Here is a 17,317-nt window from a genome sequence, read left to right as displayed (position 1 = left end):
TTTGACTTACACACTTCCCAGGAGGGCTGATTTTATCCAGAATCCTAACTGTGTCAAACACTAAACCTAAAAAATCATCAAGAAACCAAGGAAATGTAAGGCCAGGTCCTGCCCCGGGTGCATGGCTACTAGGGGAGAAATAGAAAATGAGACATGAAAGGAAACTTTTAAGATATTCAGACCATCACTGGATGATTCCAGGAACCCATTACAGATCATTGCTGTTCCTAATAACAGGAAAGAAATTCTAAAATCCCAACAGGCATGGTGAGTCCCTCACTTGCATGAAGTCAAAATAATAATCCATCACTCTCTTCAAAAGGACAAAAGAAAAACTCTACTTCCTCTTCATATTAATTTGTGTACAAGCGACTTAAGTGAGAAAATCTTAATGTCTGGACTGTGATATCAATAGCAAAATAATCCCAAGATTCCCAATTAAAAGATAGAGACAGCCTGAATGAATTTAAAACAAGAAAAACCGAGTATATGCTGCCTACAAAAAACTCAGTTCAGCTGCAAAGACACACATAGACTAAATGTGAAGGGATGGAAAAACACATTCCACATTAATGGAAATCAAAAGTAAGCAAGAGTAGCCATATTTATTTCAGATCAATCACAATTTAAGTCAAAAACTGTAAAAAGGAGACAAAAAGGTAATTATATAATAAAGAGATAAAAATAGCAAAAGGATATAACAATTACGAGTATATGTGCACCCAACAACAAAGCACTCAGATATATAAAGCAAATATTAGTAGATCTAAATAGAGAGAGAGGTCGGGCGCGGTGCCTCACGCCCATAATCCCAGCATTTTTGGAGGGATGTGGAGGCAGGTGGATCACCTGAGGTCAGGAGTTTAAGACCAGCCTGGCCAATATGGTGAAACCCTGTCTCTACTAATACAAAAAATTAGCCCAGCATGGTGGCACATGCCTGTAATCCCAGCTACTTGGGAGGCTGAGGCAGGAGAATCACTTGAACTCAGGAGGTGGAGGTTGCAATGAGTTGAGATTGCACCTCTGCCCTCCAGCTTAGGCAACAAGAGCAAAACTCTGTCTCAAATAAATTTATATATACATATATATGTATAGAGAGAGACAGGGAGACACCAACACAACAATAGTAGGAGCTTCAAAATCCCACTGTCAGTACTGGAGGTCATCTAGACAAAAAATAACAACAAAACATCAAATTTAAAGTCCAGTGTAGACCAAATGGACCTAACAGACATTTACAGAACATTTCATCCAACAGATACAAAATGCACATTCTTCTCAGCACATGGAACATCCTCTAGAATCCACCACATGCTAGGCTACAAAAGAATTCTCAATACATTTTTTCTAAAATTGAAATAACATCTAGGATATTCTCAGACTCTAACAGAATAAAGCTATAAATCAACAACAAGGAACAGACACTTCTCAAAAGAAGACATTTATGCAGCCAATAGAGACATGAAAAAATGCTCATAATATAGAATGAGACCACCACTTCTCCTGTTGTCTTTCCCAGCTTTTCCCCGTCTCCCCTTTTCCCTAGTTTATAAGACAGGAGAAGGGGGAGAAAACAAAAAGTTAGAAAGAAACAGAAGTAAGATAAATAGCTAGACGACCTTGGCACCACCACCTGGCCCTGGTGGTTAAAATAATAATAATAATATTAACCCCTGACCAAAACTACTAGTGTTATCTGTAAATTCCAGACATTGTTTGAGAAAGCAGTGTAAAACGTTTTGTTCTGTTAGCTGATACATGTAGCCTCCCATCATGTTTTGTCTGAGGCTAGTCCTGCTACAATAAGCACTCGCCATCAGAGAAATGCAAATCAAAACCACAATGAGATACCATCTCACACCAGTTAGAATGGTGATCATTAAAAAGTCAGGAAACAACAGGTGCTGGAGAGGATGTGGAGAAATAGGAACACTTTTACACTGTTGGTGGGACTGTAAACTAGTTCAACCATTGTGGAAGACAGTGTGGTCATTCCTCAAGGATCTAGTACTAGAAATACCATTTGACCCAGCCATCCCAATACTGGGTATATACCCAAAGGATTATAAATCATGCTGCTATAAAGACACATGCACACGTATGTTTATTGCGGCACTATTCACAACAGCAAAGACTTGGAACTAACCCAAATGTCCATCAATGACAGACTGGATTAAGAAAATGTGGCACATATACACCATGGTATACTATGCAGCCATAAAAAAGGATGAGTTCATGTCCTTTGTAGGGACATGGATGGAGCTGGAAACCATCATTCTCAGCAAACTATCGCAAGGACAGAAAACTAAACACCGCATGTTCTCACTCATAGGTGGGAAATGAACAGTGAGATCACTTGGACACAGGAAAGGAAACATCACACACTGGGGCCTGTTGTGGGGAGGGGGGAGGAGGGAGGGGGGAGGGATAGCATTAGGAGATATACCTAATGTAAATGATGAGTTAATGGGTGCAGCATACCAACTTGGCACGTGAATACATATGTAATAAACCCGCACATTGTGAACATGTACCCTAGAACACAAAGTTTAATTTAAAAAAAAATCAACAACAAGGAGAACTTTCAAAACTGTATAAATACATAGAAATTAAACAATATGCCCTTGAATAGCCAATGGGTCAATGAAGAAATGAAGAAGGAAATTTAAAAATTTCTTGAAATAAATGAAAACAGAAACACAACATATCAAAGTTTATGGTATACAGCAAAAGCAGTATTAAGAGGAAAGTTTATAACAATAAACTCCTACATTTAAAAAACAGATTTAAAATAAACAACCTAACAACGAACTGCAATGAGCTAGAAGAGCAAGAACAAATCAAATCCAAAAGTGGTAGAAGAAAAGAAATAACAAAGATCAAAGAGGAACTAAATAAACTTGAAACTAACAAATATAAAAATGAAGAAAAAAATGTTGGTTTTTTGAAAAGATAAATAAAATAGACAAACCATTAGCTACACTAAGCAAACAAAAAGAAATCCCAAAGAAATAAAATTAGAAACAGAAAAGGAGAATGACAGTTGATATCACAGAAATACAAGGGATCATTACAGACTATTTTGAACAACTATATGTCAACAGATTGGAAAACCTAGAAGAAATGGATAAATTCCCGGACACGTACAACCTACCAAGATGGAACCAAGAAGAAACGGAAATCCTAAAACAGACCAATAATGAGTAACATGTATGACTAAGTAATAATAAAAAGTCTCCCAACAAAGAAAAGCCCAGAACTAGGTGACTTCGCAGCTGAATTCTACACATTTTTGTTTCAATTCTTCTCAAACTATTCCAAAAGTATTGAAGAGGAGGGAATCCTGCCAAGTTCATTCTTCAAGACCAGCATTACCCTGATACCAAAATAAGACAACGACACAATAAAAAGACAAAACTATAGGTCAATATCCCTGATGAACACAGATGCAAAAATCCTCAACAAAATACTAACAAACTGAATCCAACAGCAAATCAAAAAGATTATACACCATGATCAAGTGGGATTTATCCCAGGATGCACGGATTGCTGAACAAACACAAATCAATAATCATGCTACATCACATCAACAGAATTAAGGACAAAAACCATAATATCATTTCGATAGATACAGAAAAAGCATTTGATAAAATTCAACGCTGCTTCATGATAGAAAGTCTCAACAAAAGAGGCACTGAAGGAAAAATACCTCAACACAATAAAGGCCATATGTGACAAACCCACAGCTAACATAATGGGGAATGGGGAAACACTAAGAGCTTTTTCTCTGAGATCTGTAACAAGACAAGGACGCCCACTTGTGCCACTCCTATTCAACACAGCACTGAACGTCCTAGTCAAGAGCAGTTAGGCAAGAGAAAGAAATCAAGGGCACCCAAAGTGGAAAGGAGGCACTCTAATTGTCTGTTTTCAGACAATGTGCTCTTATATATTAAAAAAAAAAAAAAAAGACTCCAGCAAAAATCTCTTTGAACTGATAAACAAATTCAGTAAAGTTACAGAATACAAAATCAACATATAAAAATCAGTAGCATTTCTAAAGACCAACAATGAGCCAGTGAAAAAAGAAATCAAGAAAGCAATCCCATTTAACTACAAAAATATAAAATAAAAATAAAAATACCTCAGAAGAAATCTAACCAAGAAGGTTAAAGATCTCTATGAGGAAAACGATATTCTAACCTCGGAAGGTAGAACAGTGGCTTCTAGAGACAGGAAAGGGCGGCGGGAAGGCAGAAAGGGAGAGGTTGTCTAATGGATACAAAATTACATCTAGATAGTAAAAATAAGGGTTAGTGTGCTATAGCCTTGTAGGGTGACTATAGTTTACAATTTATTGTATATTTTCAAGCAGCTAGAAGAGAGGATTTTAAATATTCCCAGCATTAAGAAATGACAAATGTTTGAGATGATGGACATGCTAATTACCCTGAGTTGCTAATTACACACGAAAAACATGTATTGAAATATCATACTGTATCCCATGGATATGTACTATAATGTGTCCATTAAAAATAATAATTCTTAAAAACCCAAGGGTCATTTCTCATGTGTCCTATGTCAGTGTTGTGGTCCATTGGTGGAGACCTAGCCATTTGCAAGTAAGACTATAGTCACTTGAGCTGAAAGCAAATGAATCGTCACAAAAATTACCACTGGCACCAAGTCTTCTTTCCAGAATTTCCTGCCCACAGCACTGCCACAGTCACTGTGGGCAGGAAAGACACACTAGCACCCAAGTTTCAACCCCAGTACAGTTGATGCTTTTATTTCTCTGGTTTGGAATAGGTGTGTGTTCATAATTTACGTTTACTCCAACTGTCCCCTTGCTTAAATAGCTTCTTAAGGATAACTTCCTCTTACTAAATCCCAACAGCTTCTGAGCATCCGTTATATTCTCCAAAGTAAATAAAAAGAGAAAATGTGTTGAAAGCCTGATAATGTTCACTTAAGAATCCAGCATGATGTACAGCTTGAAATGGCTATTCCACCTTGTTCCTTTACATGACTTTTAAAGTAGCCCCAGTTATTATACATAATTGAAGTCATAATTTCTGCAATACCATTAGGTCCACGAACGGTGGGGCCAGGGGACTTCAAAATCTGTCTCCGATTTTTTTTTTTTTTAAAAAGGAAAGCTCATGAGAGTAGGTAATGAAAATAAATATTCACACAACTCGGAACAGGGGATGGTGAAACATAAAACTCCAGCCTGGCACAGGTGTCCAGCCAGTAAGGGTGGGGACACAGACTCATACGGTCCCCACAATCCCTCAGAAATGCCACAGACAGGTGGGTGGCCTGAGACAGAGCCAGGCTCCGAATTCCGGGAGCTGTCTGGCTCATGTGCACCTCATGTGGTCCACACTGCACGAGGATGCCCAACGTCACCAGTCCCGGTGCAGAACACAAGAATGCCCCATGGCATGAGCCCCCGCTGCACAGCATAGCCCGAAGGTGCCAGCTCAGACTCCTACACACGCTGGTCACCAAGGCACTGCCCTCCAGGAAGGAGGACCCCAGAGGTCGTGGCAGGGTGAGGTTCTGCTCTTCATCATCCGCGAGCAGAGGGGAAAGTCCCAGCAGACATTTGGGGAGCCTCTACACGTGGTTCTGGGACTCTGAGTGGAGGTTCAAAGATGTCCCCAGGTACGCCAGACTCAAACCTAAAAAAGACCCATTCTTCCAGATATGCCCAGACTGGAACCTATATAGGCCATCCTTCCTAGCTTTTCTCTGGAAAAGCAGGCTTAAAAGAGTATCGACTAAAAGGGGCCACCAGGAAGACAGAAGTCCTATCTTTAAAAAAAGATTTTTTTTTTTTTTTTTTTTTTTTAAAAAGAGGCACTGAGGCTCTGACCCATCTGAGCACAGAGTACATGCTCGGCAGCCTCTGTCAGAGCAGAGCAAGTACACACATGCTCTCCATGCCCTGTGCTCCCAGCACCCGTGCTCCCCGCACCCATGCTTCACACGCCCGTGCTCCCCACACCCGTTCTCCCCGCACCCGTCCTCTCCACGCCCATGCTCCCTACACCTATCTGTGCTCCCCATGCCTATGCTCCCTGCAGCCGTGCTCCCCGCACTGTGCTCCCTGCGCCCATGTCTGCTCCTCGAGCTCTCTTCCACTGGTTTCCTCTGTACATCCCTCTTGATAGTCACTGTCACTGTCACCTCGAATCACCTGGCTAAATGGAGGTAAAGAAAAAGTCTAGAGTAGCACATTGGAGGACAGAGTGGAAGTGGCTATTTACCAAGCAGGGCTATGAGATGAGCGCATCTGATCCCCATTAATCCTGACGGTCAGTTGATTAGCCCTGTTCAACAGCTGGGGACACTGAGGTGTGGAAGGACGGGCTTGCTTACCCCAGACGATGCTGACAGTGTGGGCCCAGCCCAGTCCCACAGCCACCAGGAGGAGGCTCCTCACTGGGCAGGCGCGGAGGTGCAGCCCAGAGAACGCTTGGGACCCTGGCACAGACTCCTCAGGAAGGAAACAGAGAAAGGCCCACAGAGACTCAAGCAGCACAGAAGAAGGTCACCCACAAGTTAAAAATAGATGTTTGTGCTTTACCGTCCCAGAGTGCTAAAAATCCAACCCACTCACACGCACAGCCTGACGTGAGCCTGGCCTCCTGCAGCACTGGGCTAAGCGAGAGACGTACCTGCCTCTCTCCCGACAATAGCAGACTTGGCAGCTATTCTTCAATGTACTTGACACGCTTCCGTGAGGGATTAAGCGACACTCTGTCGACACTGGCTAAGTTTAATCCTGACACAGCCAACCATCTAGATCTGCAGTGAACAAACAACTTACTTTGGATGATTCTGCCACTAACAAAGACCCTGAATCTCCCACCAAAGCTTAGTGACACGACTTACCTTTCTGTTTTCATTTCAGGTACACTGGCCCACATGATCTAATTTACCTGCTGATAATGCCTTGGAAAGACCACCAGGGGGCCCCACACCATTTTCAGCTTTAGAGGGATGTGAATTTCCCTTTGATGAGAAAGGTGATGGGGAAATAAAACAAGGATCCAAAACAGATGCCTGTGTGTTTCCTGGGAGTGATAAAGTCAGGAACTGCCTCTGTGTGTCAGGCGAGGGAGTAACAGAGACAATGGCACCAATTTCTGAGACAGAGGACCTGATGCATGGTGCAGCCACTGCCTGTGGCCAAGGAAATTCCAGGGAATGTAGACCCCAGTTGTATGGTACAGCCACCATGTGCGACCACAGAAATTCCAGGAATGCAGACCCTCCGTCACATGGTACAGCCACTATCTGCAGCCACAGAAATTCCAGAGAACGCAGACCCTCAGACACATGGTACAGCCACTATCTATGGCCATGGAAATTCCAAGGAATGCAGACCCTCAGTCACATGGTACAGCCACCATATATGGCCACGGAAATTCCGAGGAATGCATACCCCAGTCGCATGGTGCAGCCACAGCCTGCAGCCACAGAAATTCTGGAGAACGCAGACCCCAGTCGCATGGTACAGCCACTACCTATGGCCATGGAAATTCCAGAGAACACAGACCCTCATTCCCATGGTACAGCCACCACCTATGGCCACGGAAATTCAGGGGAACGCAGACCCTCAGTTACATGGTACAGCTACCACCTGTGGTCACAGAAATCCTGGGGAACACAGACTCCAGTCGCATGGTGCAGCTACCACCTGTGGTCACAGAAATCCTGGGGAACACAGACTCCAGTCGCATGGTGCAGCTACCACCTGTGGTCACAGAAATCCTGGGGAACACAGACTCCAGTGACATGGTGCAGCCACCACCTGCAGTCACGGAAATTCCAGGGAATGCAGACCCCAGTCACATGGTACAGCCACCATCTATGGCCACGGAAATTCCAGGGAACATAGACACCAGTCGCATGGTGCGGAAACCACCTGTGGCCATGGAAATTCTGGGGAATGCAGGCCCCAGTCTCTAAAGTATGAACTTCACTGCAGTGAATGTAGAAGAGTTTCTCTCTGTGCAGAGCTCAGTATCCAGAAGGGGAGATGGCCCCAGGAATGCCTTCCTCCTCTTCAGAGCTCAGGGCCTAGGGCTGACACCCTTGGGAGGGGTCCTTGTTCAGCAATTGTGCCTGTGGAGGGTCCCCCAACACTCACCGTGCACCTCCTAGGAGCGGAGGCTACAACAGGGAGCCAGAGACCAAGCTCTGCTCAGACAAGAGTGAGCTGATGGCCTTCCACTCTAAGTTCAACAGGGACCCAGGGACCAAGCTCTGCTCAGACAACAGTGAGTTGATGGCCTTCCACTCTAAGTTCAACAGGGACCCAGGGACAAAGTTCTGCTGAGACAACAGTGAACTGATGGCCTTCCACTCTAAGTTCCAACTGCATGGAATGTGTATTCCATGAATGCTTGTTAAATGAATGATTCATATAAGGTCATCTGTGCTGACCTTTGCTGGTCTGCTGACTGTGAGCTTCAGAGCATAGGCCTCATTCCTGGAGCAGCCAGCTCTTCCCAGAGCGACAGCCGCTGCAGGGCAAAGCCCAGAGCTTGTCCTGCAGCAACACACTCAGGACCCTGCGCTGGGCACGCTGGGGGCCTCTCCAGCAGAAGATCCCCAGCCCTGACCTTGCAATACCAGTGAACCCCAGGGGAGTCCCAAGTGCTCAAAATCATGTAAATGTCCATTGTGATTTAACATATCAATTTTAGAAGAAAGGGCATATTGCCACCTCCCTCCTCAAACTAGGGACTATAAATCGATCCATCACCCTAACTGAGACTCTGCCTTAAATTCTGCTAAAACTACCATCCAAACACTCAAATTTACATTAGCGTTAAGGGAAAAAAAAAACTAAACCAAACACCTGTAAGAAACGGTCAAGTAACCTGTGATACATCAACCCAAAGATTAAACATGAAAACAATGAAGTAGCAAGATATTAAAAGAATATAAACTCTATGTACATCATGGCCCAAGGTTCTAAAATTACACAGAGACAAAGACTGGAATGGAAGGGGGATATGTTTACAGATACATTTTTTATTTTTTAATTTTTAATATTACTTCTCTAATGTATGATTTGACTAACCAGATAATTCAGCAAAAAATAAAAAAATTAATTATGCCTATCGATAAATATGTAAAGAATTCTTTTCTTTGATGCCAATGGAATTAGTTTCGGTCTGACCCACAGTCTTCAATCTTTTAATTAAGACACAAAAATCATCTTTCAAGCTGTTAGGAAAAAAAGAAGAAAAAGATTGAAAACCAGGAGCCCAGAAGAAAAGGACTCGCTATGTATCACAGCGTCTCTCCACGCCTCTCCACCCCGGACAGTGCTCCCTCTTTCCCCATTTTCATACCTACTGCACAAAACACTTAGTAAAGAACTATCTCAATTCATGAGTCACACAGCACAAAGGGCCAGTGTCTCTGTCAAACATACCCTGCAGCCCCAAAACGAAGAGGCAACTGGTTCCTTCCTTCCTCAGTGAAGGAAGAATGAGAGGCTGCTGGTTGTCATTTTAAATCTCACACCTCAATATCTTAGCACTTTCCTGCTTTGTTGGTTTCCAGGGCTTATTAAAATTAACCACCAACCCCCCCCCCCCCGCGGATATTGAAGAAAGAAAGCAGGAAGGTTGTGCAGGCTTCCAAGAGGCAGAGCTCTGCTTCCGCGGCCACCTCTGTCTTTCTACCCACAGCAGCCGGGTTTACCAATTAGTATCCCTTAAAGAGCAGTTTATGCTCATCGCGAACAAATGGATGCAATTGCTTCTTTTGAGATGCAGCAAGTTTTGGGCCCTCAGCAAAAAAAAAAAAAAAAGAAAGAAAGAAAGAAAGAAAGAAAGAAAGAAAGAAAGAAAGAAAGAAAGAAAGAAAGAAAGAAAGAAAGAGAGAGAAAAAACAGGGCACTGGCACAACAGTCATAACCTCTGCGTGGCACACACACAGAAGGAAAGTTAAAGCCCTGGAGGCGGAGGCGTTCGGAAAGGGAAGGTGGAAGCAGGAAGGACGCCCACGGGATAGAGTGGTCAGAAACAGACCACCTCACCAAAGGGCGCCTTAGACGTTCCAGAGGACAAAATGCCCCTCTTTCCAGGGTAAACACCCATTTGCCAAACTCAGCCAGTGACGGTAAGCAGGAGTTTGCTTTTTTTTTAAGGCGTCTGAGTAACGATGACAAGAGCAAGAAATGAGCTTAATAATGGAACTGACAGGGCCCTGGGCTGGTGACTCTGCTGATGTGCACAGCATCAAAACCCAGGTTCCTCAATGCACTCCCTCTGCAGTTCAGGACAGCACTACAACTCACCCCATCAATCACTGCTTAAAAAATCAGTTCTAAAAAAAGACGACCCATTTGAAAGCAGCCGGAGGAGGAAGACAGAGAGTGTCTCACAGAATCCAACCGCTTGTAGCCTCGGAACCATAACAAGAATATGAAACTAGCGGGTCCAGTGTGAGGCAGAACAGAGACGCCGTCACGGCTCTCAGGAGGCTGAGCAGGAAGCGCATGGCTCACGCCCTGCAACGCCCTAAGGGCGCCTGGAGCAGCCCACAGGTCTGTGTCCTTCGTGTGGGTTCACCTTCCTAGTTTCCTGGGTAAATTCAATGTACAGCATTTATTCGCCAAGAAAAGAACATTCAAATCAAACTACTGTCATAACTCTGAAGGGCTCTTAACACTCCAGTCCACACGTTCAAAAGCCCACAAATATCAGTGCTGCCACTGTGCAGGTAACAATGTTTTGGATGCACCATGCACGTAACCAGTAACGATGTTTTCATGTTTTCCGTAGCCATCTCATTCAGGATACTAAAATGATCTGTGACGACTTGATACTTAGTTATCTGTGATTTTCAGATAGATTTAACAAGGCTACCTGGCCAAGAAGGCCTCACCCTCCTGAACCCGGGCACCGGTGCCCCTACGTGCACCCGGGGGCTGGGGAGCGCAGTCTCCACCACCTCTCGCTCTTCAATGTTAAATGTCCTCCCGGAGCGCCTGCGTCGTGGGCCCAGGCTCGGCCCCTCCTGGAGAGCCCTTTCCACATTACAGGACAGGGGAAGCCCAGAGCCCGCGCTGCAGCGCCACTGACGTCCCGGAGTCCCCGCTTCCTGGTCCTTCCCGTCCGCGGAGGCTGGCGGGGAGGGCCTGGGACCCATTTTAGTTTTCGGTTTTGTCACGAGATTTTTTAAAATCTTTAAGATTTTTTAAAATCTTCCAGCGGAAACGCGAGGGGCTGCCGGACTGCCTCGGAGACGCCAAGCGGGAACCCAGAGCACCCCTGCCGTTTCCCGCATTGCAGCAGCCGGGACCCCGCCCACGCCGCGGGGGGCCCTAGGCGACAGGAGGCCCGCCGGGATCCGGCCGTTTCTTCCTCGACATGCTGGGGGGTGGCGTGGGGCGGAGTTGGGGGGCGGGGGCAACTTAAGAAGTGATCGCGCTGTACCCAGGATTCGGAGGGGAAGCCCGGCCCCATCCTACAGCTCAGAGGCAGAACGACCCCGGAAGGTGCTCCAGGCGACCCCCTCTACCAGGCTCAATTTAAAACATAAACCGGAGAGGGTGGAAAGCTCACTATTTTCCGAATGGAGGTTCCTACCGCCGTGTTCCTTCCTCCTCCGCCCCACCCGGCAAGGACCCCGGGGCTGCCTTGCCGGCTCCCGCCGCCCCGCAGGTACCCCTGCCGCTCCCGGGCACGGGCTTCTCCCCAGTTCTTCCCATCGCTTCCCCGCTCTTCTCCCCAGTTCTTCCCATCGCTTCCCCACCTTTCCCCGGGTCCTCCCACCGCTTCCCCCTCTTCTGCCCGGTTCCCCCATCCCCTTCCCCTGTTCTCCCCTTCTCCCTGTTCTCCCCTTCTCCTTCCGTCCCTCCCTCGCCGCCCGGACGGGGGCGCGCACCTTGAGCATGTCCCCCGCTGGTCAGCACGCCGATGGCCTTGCCGGCCCCGGAGAGGTGCTCCAGGAACTTCCGCAAGGAGCCCTTGGGGGCCCGGGAGTCGTCCGCGTCCAAGGCGAGGAGGCCGAGGGCAGCCGCTAGTCCGGGTGCGCAGCAGGCAATGGAGACCCTGCCGGCGCGCGCCCGACTCGGAAACGCTGCCCCGCCCGCGCCCCCGCCCGGCCCTAGCGTCAAAGGGCCTTGACGGGCGGGGCCCAAGCGCACAGGAGGGGCTGCGGGGGTGGGGGCGCGGCTAGGGGCAGGGGCAGGGGCAGGGAAAGGGGCAGAGAAAGGGGCAGGGGCTGGCCGGGGGCGGGTGTGGGCAGGAGGACCTACGCGGGGGTCGTCGTAGGTGGCTGCCGCGCTAGAGGTGGGTGAGGTCGCGGAGGCGGGGGTAGCACCACAAGTGGGCGGAGTCCCTGGGGGTGGGGCCGCGTTGCCGGTGCGCTAGCCTCGCGGGTGGGTTGGATGACTCTGGTTGGGGCCTTTAGAGATGCCCGGAGCGCCACAGGTGGGGGCAGGGGCAGCGACCGGGGGAGGGGAGACCGCAAGGGGGCGGGGTCACATCGTTCGCTGGGCGGGCCAAGGCAGGGCGGAATAGAACGCCGGGAGCATCTCCCGGGGGCGGGGGGGGCAAGGGAGACCGTGAGTGGGCGCGAACGCCGGGGCCGGTGGAAACCCCGCACTTGCGGGGAGCGCCGATGGCGGGGCGGGGTGGAATTGGGGCGCGGAGACCCCACCTGGACGCGGAGGCTCGCGGCAGGCCCGGTAGATCCGGCTGTTGTCAGCGCCGAGCCCGGCCGCGCGCACAGCTTCTTGGTGGCGGCAGGATTCCTCCTGGGGCTGCGCTAGGAGCCTCTGCGCGCGGCTTCCTCGATCCCCGCCCCCACGTTTTCTCTGCAGCCTAAGGTCGGGAAGGACGCACGGAGAGTGGATCCTCCAGGTGGTGGGAAAAGCTGAGCGCGGCGAGCTTAGCTATGACGAAGCTGCGATTTCCCGGGTCCACGGGGTCTGTGGCGCTCCCGGGCCCCCAGCCCGTCCCGTGGGGAGAAGAATCCTTGGGGTGGGGGAGAGTATCGGGGCGCTACCCTCAGAGACGCCTGGGCGCGCGAAAGTCAGAGTGGGACAGGAGGAGGCGCAACGGGACTGACCTGGCGGGGAGGCGGGACGACCCTTCCTCCCTATGGACAGGCGCGCTGCTGTACGCTGTGCCGACCTCGGCTGACTTCACCGGCCAACTCCACGTGCTGAAATACGCACATCCAAAGCGCTGTGCCAGTTGCCCATCCACAGCTTAGCAACCTGGTGCCAGTTACCTGCGATGGGAGAGGGAGCAGCCCCTACAAAAGAACGGGCTTATGGGATCCCGGTTCCTTCAGTGCTCACCCCACGAAGAAGGGCTCCCAAACGGCCCTACTCGAGGGCTTTCCGGAGGATGGTCCTGCGCAGTGGGTGTTTGTTGAACAGATAGGAAACAACAAAAGAGACTAAGAAGAGGTTTGTTCTATGAACCCGGGAAAGTGAAGCAATCGCAAAGGAGAGTCTCACCAAAGGGCAATCCTGGGGAAAAGATGGAGAGGCATGGATTTTTCTTGGATGTGTGCCTCATCCTGGGGCTCATCCCGCTGAGCATCAAATATTCATTGCAAAAGAGGAAAAAAAAATATATGCTGCAGACAATGCTGGATGGTCTAATCTCTCCCTTGGCCAGAATTAACGGCGAAATTCCTAACCCCTCGTGGTCCTCAGAATCACCTGTCCTATGCACACCCCCATTAAACCACTGAAGTCCAGTTTCTGGGAGCTCAGCCAGGAAATGTGTAGTTTTAAACAAACCACCTAGGTTATCCTGATGAATGCAAAGTCAGAGAGCGCTGCTCTCATGCAGTGAACCTGAGCATTATTCTATTAATTAAAAGGGAGAGGCGAATCCTGGCTGTCTTAAGGTGGCAGTTGAGTGGCCTTTGCCTTCTGGCGGGCAGAAGAGCAGACCGAGGCTCTAAGCACCTGCACCCACAGTTGGGCTCAGGATCTGTGCTGGAGAATAGAAGGGCTAATTTAATTATTCATGCCTTTTTAGAGCATGTTACATGTGGAGAAGGTGGGCCACACTGAATTTTATTTTAGCCAAATACCCGTTATCTCCTTATACAATTGATATTTTTATATTGAACATTAGGGGATTGGTCATTTGTCATCAAATTGTCTGTAATACAGAAAATGATAGATACAACCTAACAGTTCAAACATGATGAGTTAAATAAATGATGGTAAAAATATGCGCTGCAATAATATTTAGTTGCTGTTACCGCTACAAAGATATGTGTCTACTGACATGGAAATATGTTCAGGACATACAAATAAGTGAAAAGGCAGGCCTAGACGCAGTGCGAGCCTGTGTGTGAGTGCGTGTGTGTGTGTGTGTGTGTGTGTGTGTGAGTCTGCATACATATGTAAATGTTTCTGAGCATTTTATTTCCTTTCTTTTGCTTAGTATAGGCAATGCCATTTTTCTCTGCGATGAACAGGTATTGTTTAGGGAATAGAAATAGCTAATGAAAAACAATAAAATTTAGAGTGTCAAGACCCCCAAGGTTACGGATTATGTTCAAAAGTTTGTCTGTGTATAAGGGCTGGGGTCAGGGTGGTCACTGACGGTCCTCACACATCTGTTCTTATGAGTTTGGCCCATTGCTCAGTCAGTCAGGGAATTAACATATATTAATATATACCTGTAGCAAAGATGGAAAAGAATAGCTATGGCTTTTTTTTTTTTTTTTGAAAGTCATGTATTTCAATGTTGCTACAACTAGAGGTTTTTGTTTTTGTTTTTTTTAACTTTGGCCTTAGCAATGAATCTTCTAATTCAAGAGGAAGATATTACATGCCGTGCTGACTGTACAGCTTCCACCCAGTAGGACCTGAGGTGTGTGCTTGTTCTTTATTGTCCCTTGACAGATTACTCCAAAGGCCCACACCAGCACACACTTATACCCCAGGAATGATTACTCCTTGGGCCAGGAGTTCAGGCAGGCTTCACTGGGCCCTCTGCCCCAGGGGCTCTCCAGGGCTGCAGCAGGTGTCTGCCTAGGGCTGCTGTGTCTTCTGAAGGCTCAGGCTCATCAGGGGAGGAGCTGCTTCCATGCTTACTTCTGTGTTGCTGGCAGGATTCTGTTGCTTGCAGGCTGTTGGACTGAAGGCCCCAGTCTCTCTGTGGCATCAGCTTCAGGTTGCCCTCTGCCCTGGGCGGGTGACTGGCTTTGCCAGAACTAGCACCTACCAAGAGCCAGGGGGAGAGTTCCAGTGGACAGAACCTCAGCTCCTCCCAATCCAATCTCAGGAGAGACCACCATCTCTTTTGCCTGGTTCTATTCATCAGAAGTGAGCCGCTGAGTCCAGCCCTCTTCTAGGGTCTGGCTGTGAACACTAGAGACAGAGGCCAAGGGGAGCCACTTGGGAGGGTGGTGCTGCCTGGGACCTGCCTAGGACAAGGTGAAGGAGAACATGCATAGGGACAGTTGCCCTTCCCACTTCCCCTCAGTGGTGAGCGCAGGAGTTGCCGATGTGCCCTAAAGGAGTTCTGGCATCCCAGGAGAGAAGCAGCTACCAGCCATGAGGACACCATGACCCAGTGCCCCAGCATGTGGGGCTGCACATCCCAGGGCTACCTGAGCTGCAGCCTCTTCCCCTTCTCTGCTGTCTCGGCCTGTGCATGGAGTGGGCATCTCAAATCTGCAGGGGCCAAACTGAGCTCAGGCCTCTGTACCCCCCACACAACCCCCCATCGCTCAGTCTTCCTTACCTCAGCTCCTGGTGACTCCATCCTCCCAGGGGCTCAGGGTGAAGCCTTTCAGTGCTCTTCCACCCTGGCATCTAAGTCCCTCAGGAAAGTCCCCATTGGCTCTTCATTGCATCTGGAGCCACTAGGGCCAGGCCACGACCTTTGACCTGGACCGGAACAGGCTCCCTCCTCATCCCTTGCTCTGCCCCAACCTCCACCCCACCTCCATGTCTCGGGTGTCCTCAGCTTCAAAGTCAGGGTGCACCTATCAGGATGTAATTCAGGCATCTTCTCTGCTGACTCGGAGTCACAGACCCCACACAAGCCACGCTGGCCTGTCCTCTGGTCCCTTCAGATCCTGGTGCTGCCCAGAGGCCCATGCAGGCACCCGACAACCTCAGGCCTAGCCTGCTGTTTCCTCAACCCAGGCCCTCCTCTCCCTACCGACTCTGCCCACTTTCCACAGGTCTGTCCTGCAAGGTCTCCTGCACGGTGAGGCCTCCCCAGATCACCCTCTTAGAAATTTTGGGCTCCATGCACACTCCTGTTCCCTCCCTGCTGCTCTTAAAACATCCTCGTCAGTGTCACACATGGGGCATTTCACCTATCTGCTGGGCTTCTCGAAAGGTCCCCTGGCTGAACTCTGAATGCCGTGGATTCAGAGATCTTTGACTATTCCCTGCTGCAGTCCCAGGGCAACAGCAGAGCCCAGGACAGAGTGAACCTGTCATGGGTGCTGCTGAATGAATGAATGAAGGAGGGAGTGAGTGAGTGAGTGAAGGAGTAAATGAGTGAGTAAATGAGTGAATGGGTGAGTGAGTGAGTCAGTCAGTGAATGAGTGAGTGAGTGGATGAGGGAAGGAGAAATGAGTGAGTGAGTGGGTAAATGACTGAATGAGTGACCGTGAGTGAGTGAATGAATTGCCAAGGGAGTCAATGCGTGAATGAGTGAGTGAGTGAATGGGTGAGTGAATAAGTGAGTAAGTGAATGAATGAGCGTCTTAGTGAATGAGTGAGTGAATAAGCAAGTGAATAAGTGAGTGAATGAGTGAGTGACCGAGGGAATAAATGAGTGATGAGTGAGTGAGTGAGTGAATGAATGAGTGACTTAGTGAATGGGTGAGTGGGTGAATGAGTGAGTGAACAGATGAGTGGGTGAGTGAGTGAATGGGTGAGGGAAAGAGTGAGTGAATGAGTCAGTGAGCGAACAAGTGAATGAGGGAGTGAAGAATTGAGTGAGTGAATGAACAAGTGAGTGAGTGAATGAGTCAATAAATGAGTGAGTGTGTGAGTAAAGGATGAGTGAATGAGTGAGTGAAGAGGTGAATGAGTGAGTGAATGAGTGAATGATTTGAGTGAGTGAATGATTGAGTGAATGAATGAGTGAGTGAGTGAATAAGTGAGTGAATGAGTGAGTGAATGAGTGAATGGGTGAGTGAGTGAGTGAAAGGGTGAGTTAGGGAATGACTGAGTGAGAGAATGAGGGAATGAATGAGTGAGTGAATGGGTGAGTGAATGAGTGAGTGAGTGAGTGAATGGGTCAGTGAATGAGTGAGTGAATGAGTAAATGAATG

At 48.2% G+C, this 17,317-nt stretch overlaps 1 protein-coding gene across 1 annotated transcript in view; it reads right to left on the bottom strand.

Moving 5' to 3' along the window:
* LOC141410199 (uncharacterized) overlaps positions 1 to 12,866 on the bottom strand; it is a gene marked incomplete at its 5' end in the record, with an annotated part of 195,210 nt that extends 182,344 nt beyond the window's left edge. The window contains 3 exons of the mRNA XM_074038979.1: positions 11,926 to 12,215; positions 12,299 to 12,326; positions 12,703 to 12,866. Coding sequence (XP_073895080.1) covers positions 11,926 to 12,215; positions 12,299 to 12,326; positions 12,703 to 12,866 — 482 coding nt within the window. The remainder of the gene's footprint in view (positions 1 to 11,925; positions 12,216 to 12,298; positions 12,327 to 12,702) is intronic.
* Positions 12,867 to 17,317: the final 4,451 nt, after the last annotated feature.

This window comes from Macaca fascicularis, chromosome 4, assembly GCF_037993035.2.
Source record: "Macaca fascicularis isolate 582-1 chromosome 4, T2T-MFA8v1.1".
NCBI classification, from domain to species: domain Eukaryota; kingdom Metazoa; phylum Chordata; class Mammalia; order Primates; family Cercopithecidae; genus Macaca; species Macaca fascicularis.
Note: the sequence above shows the minus strand (reverse complement) of the source record. Positions and strands in the feature narration are given on the sequence as shown.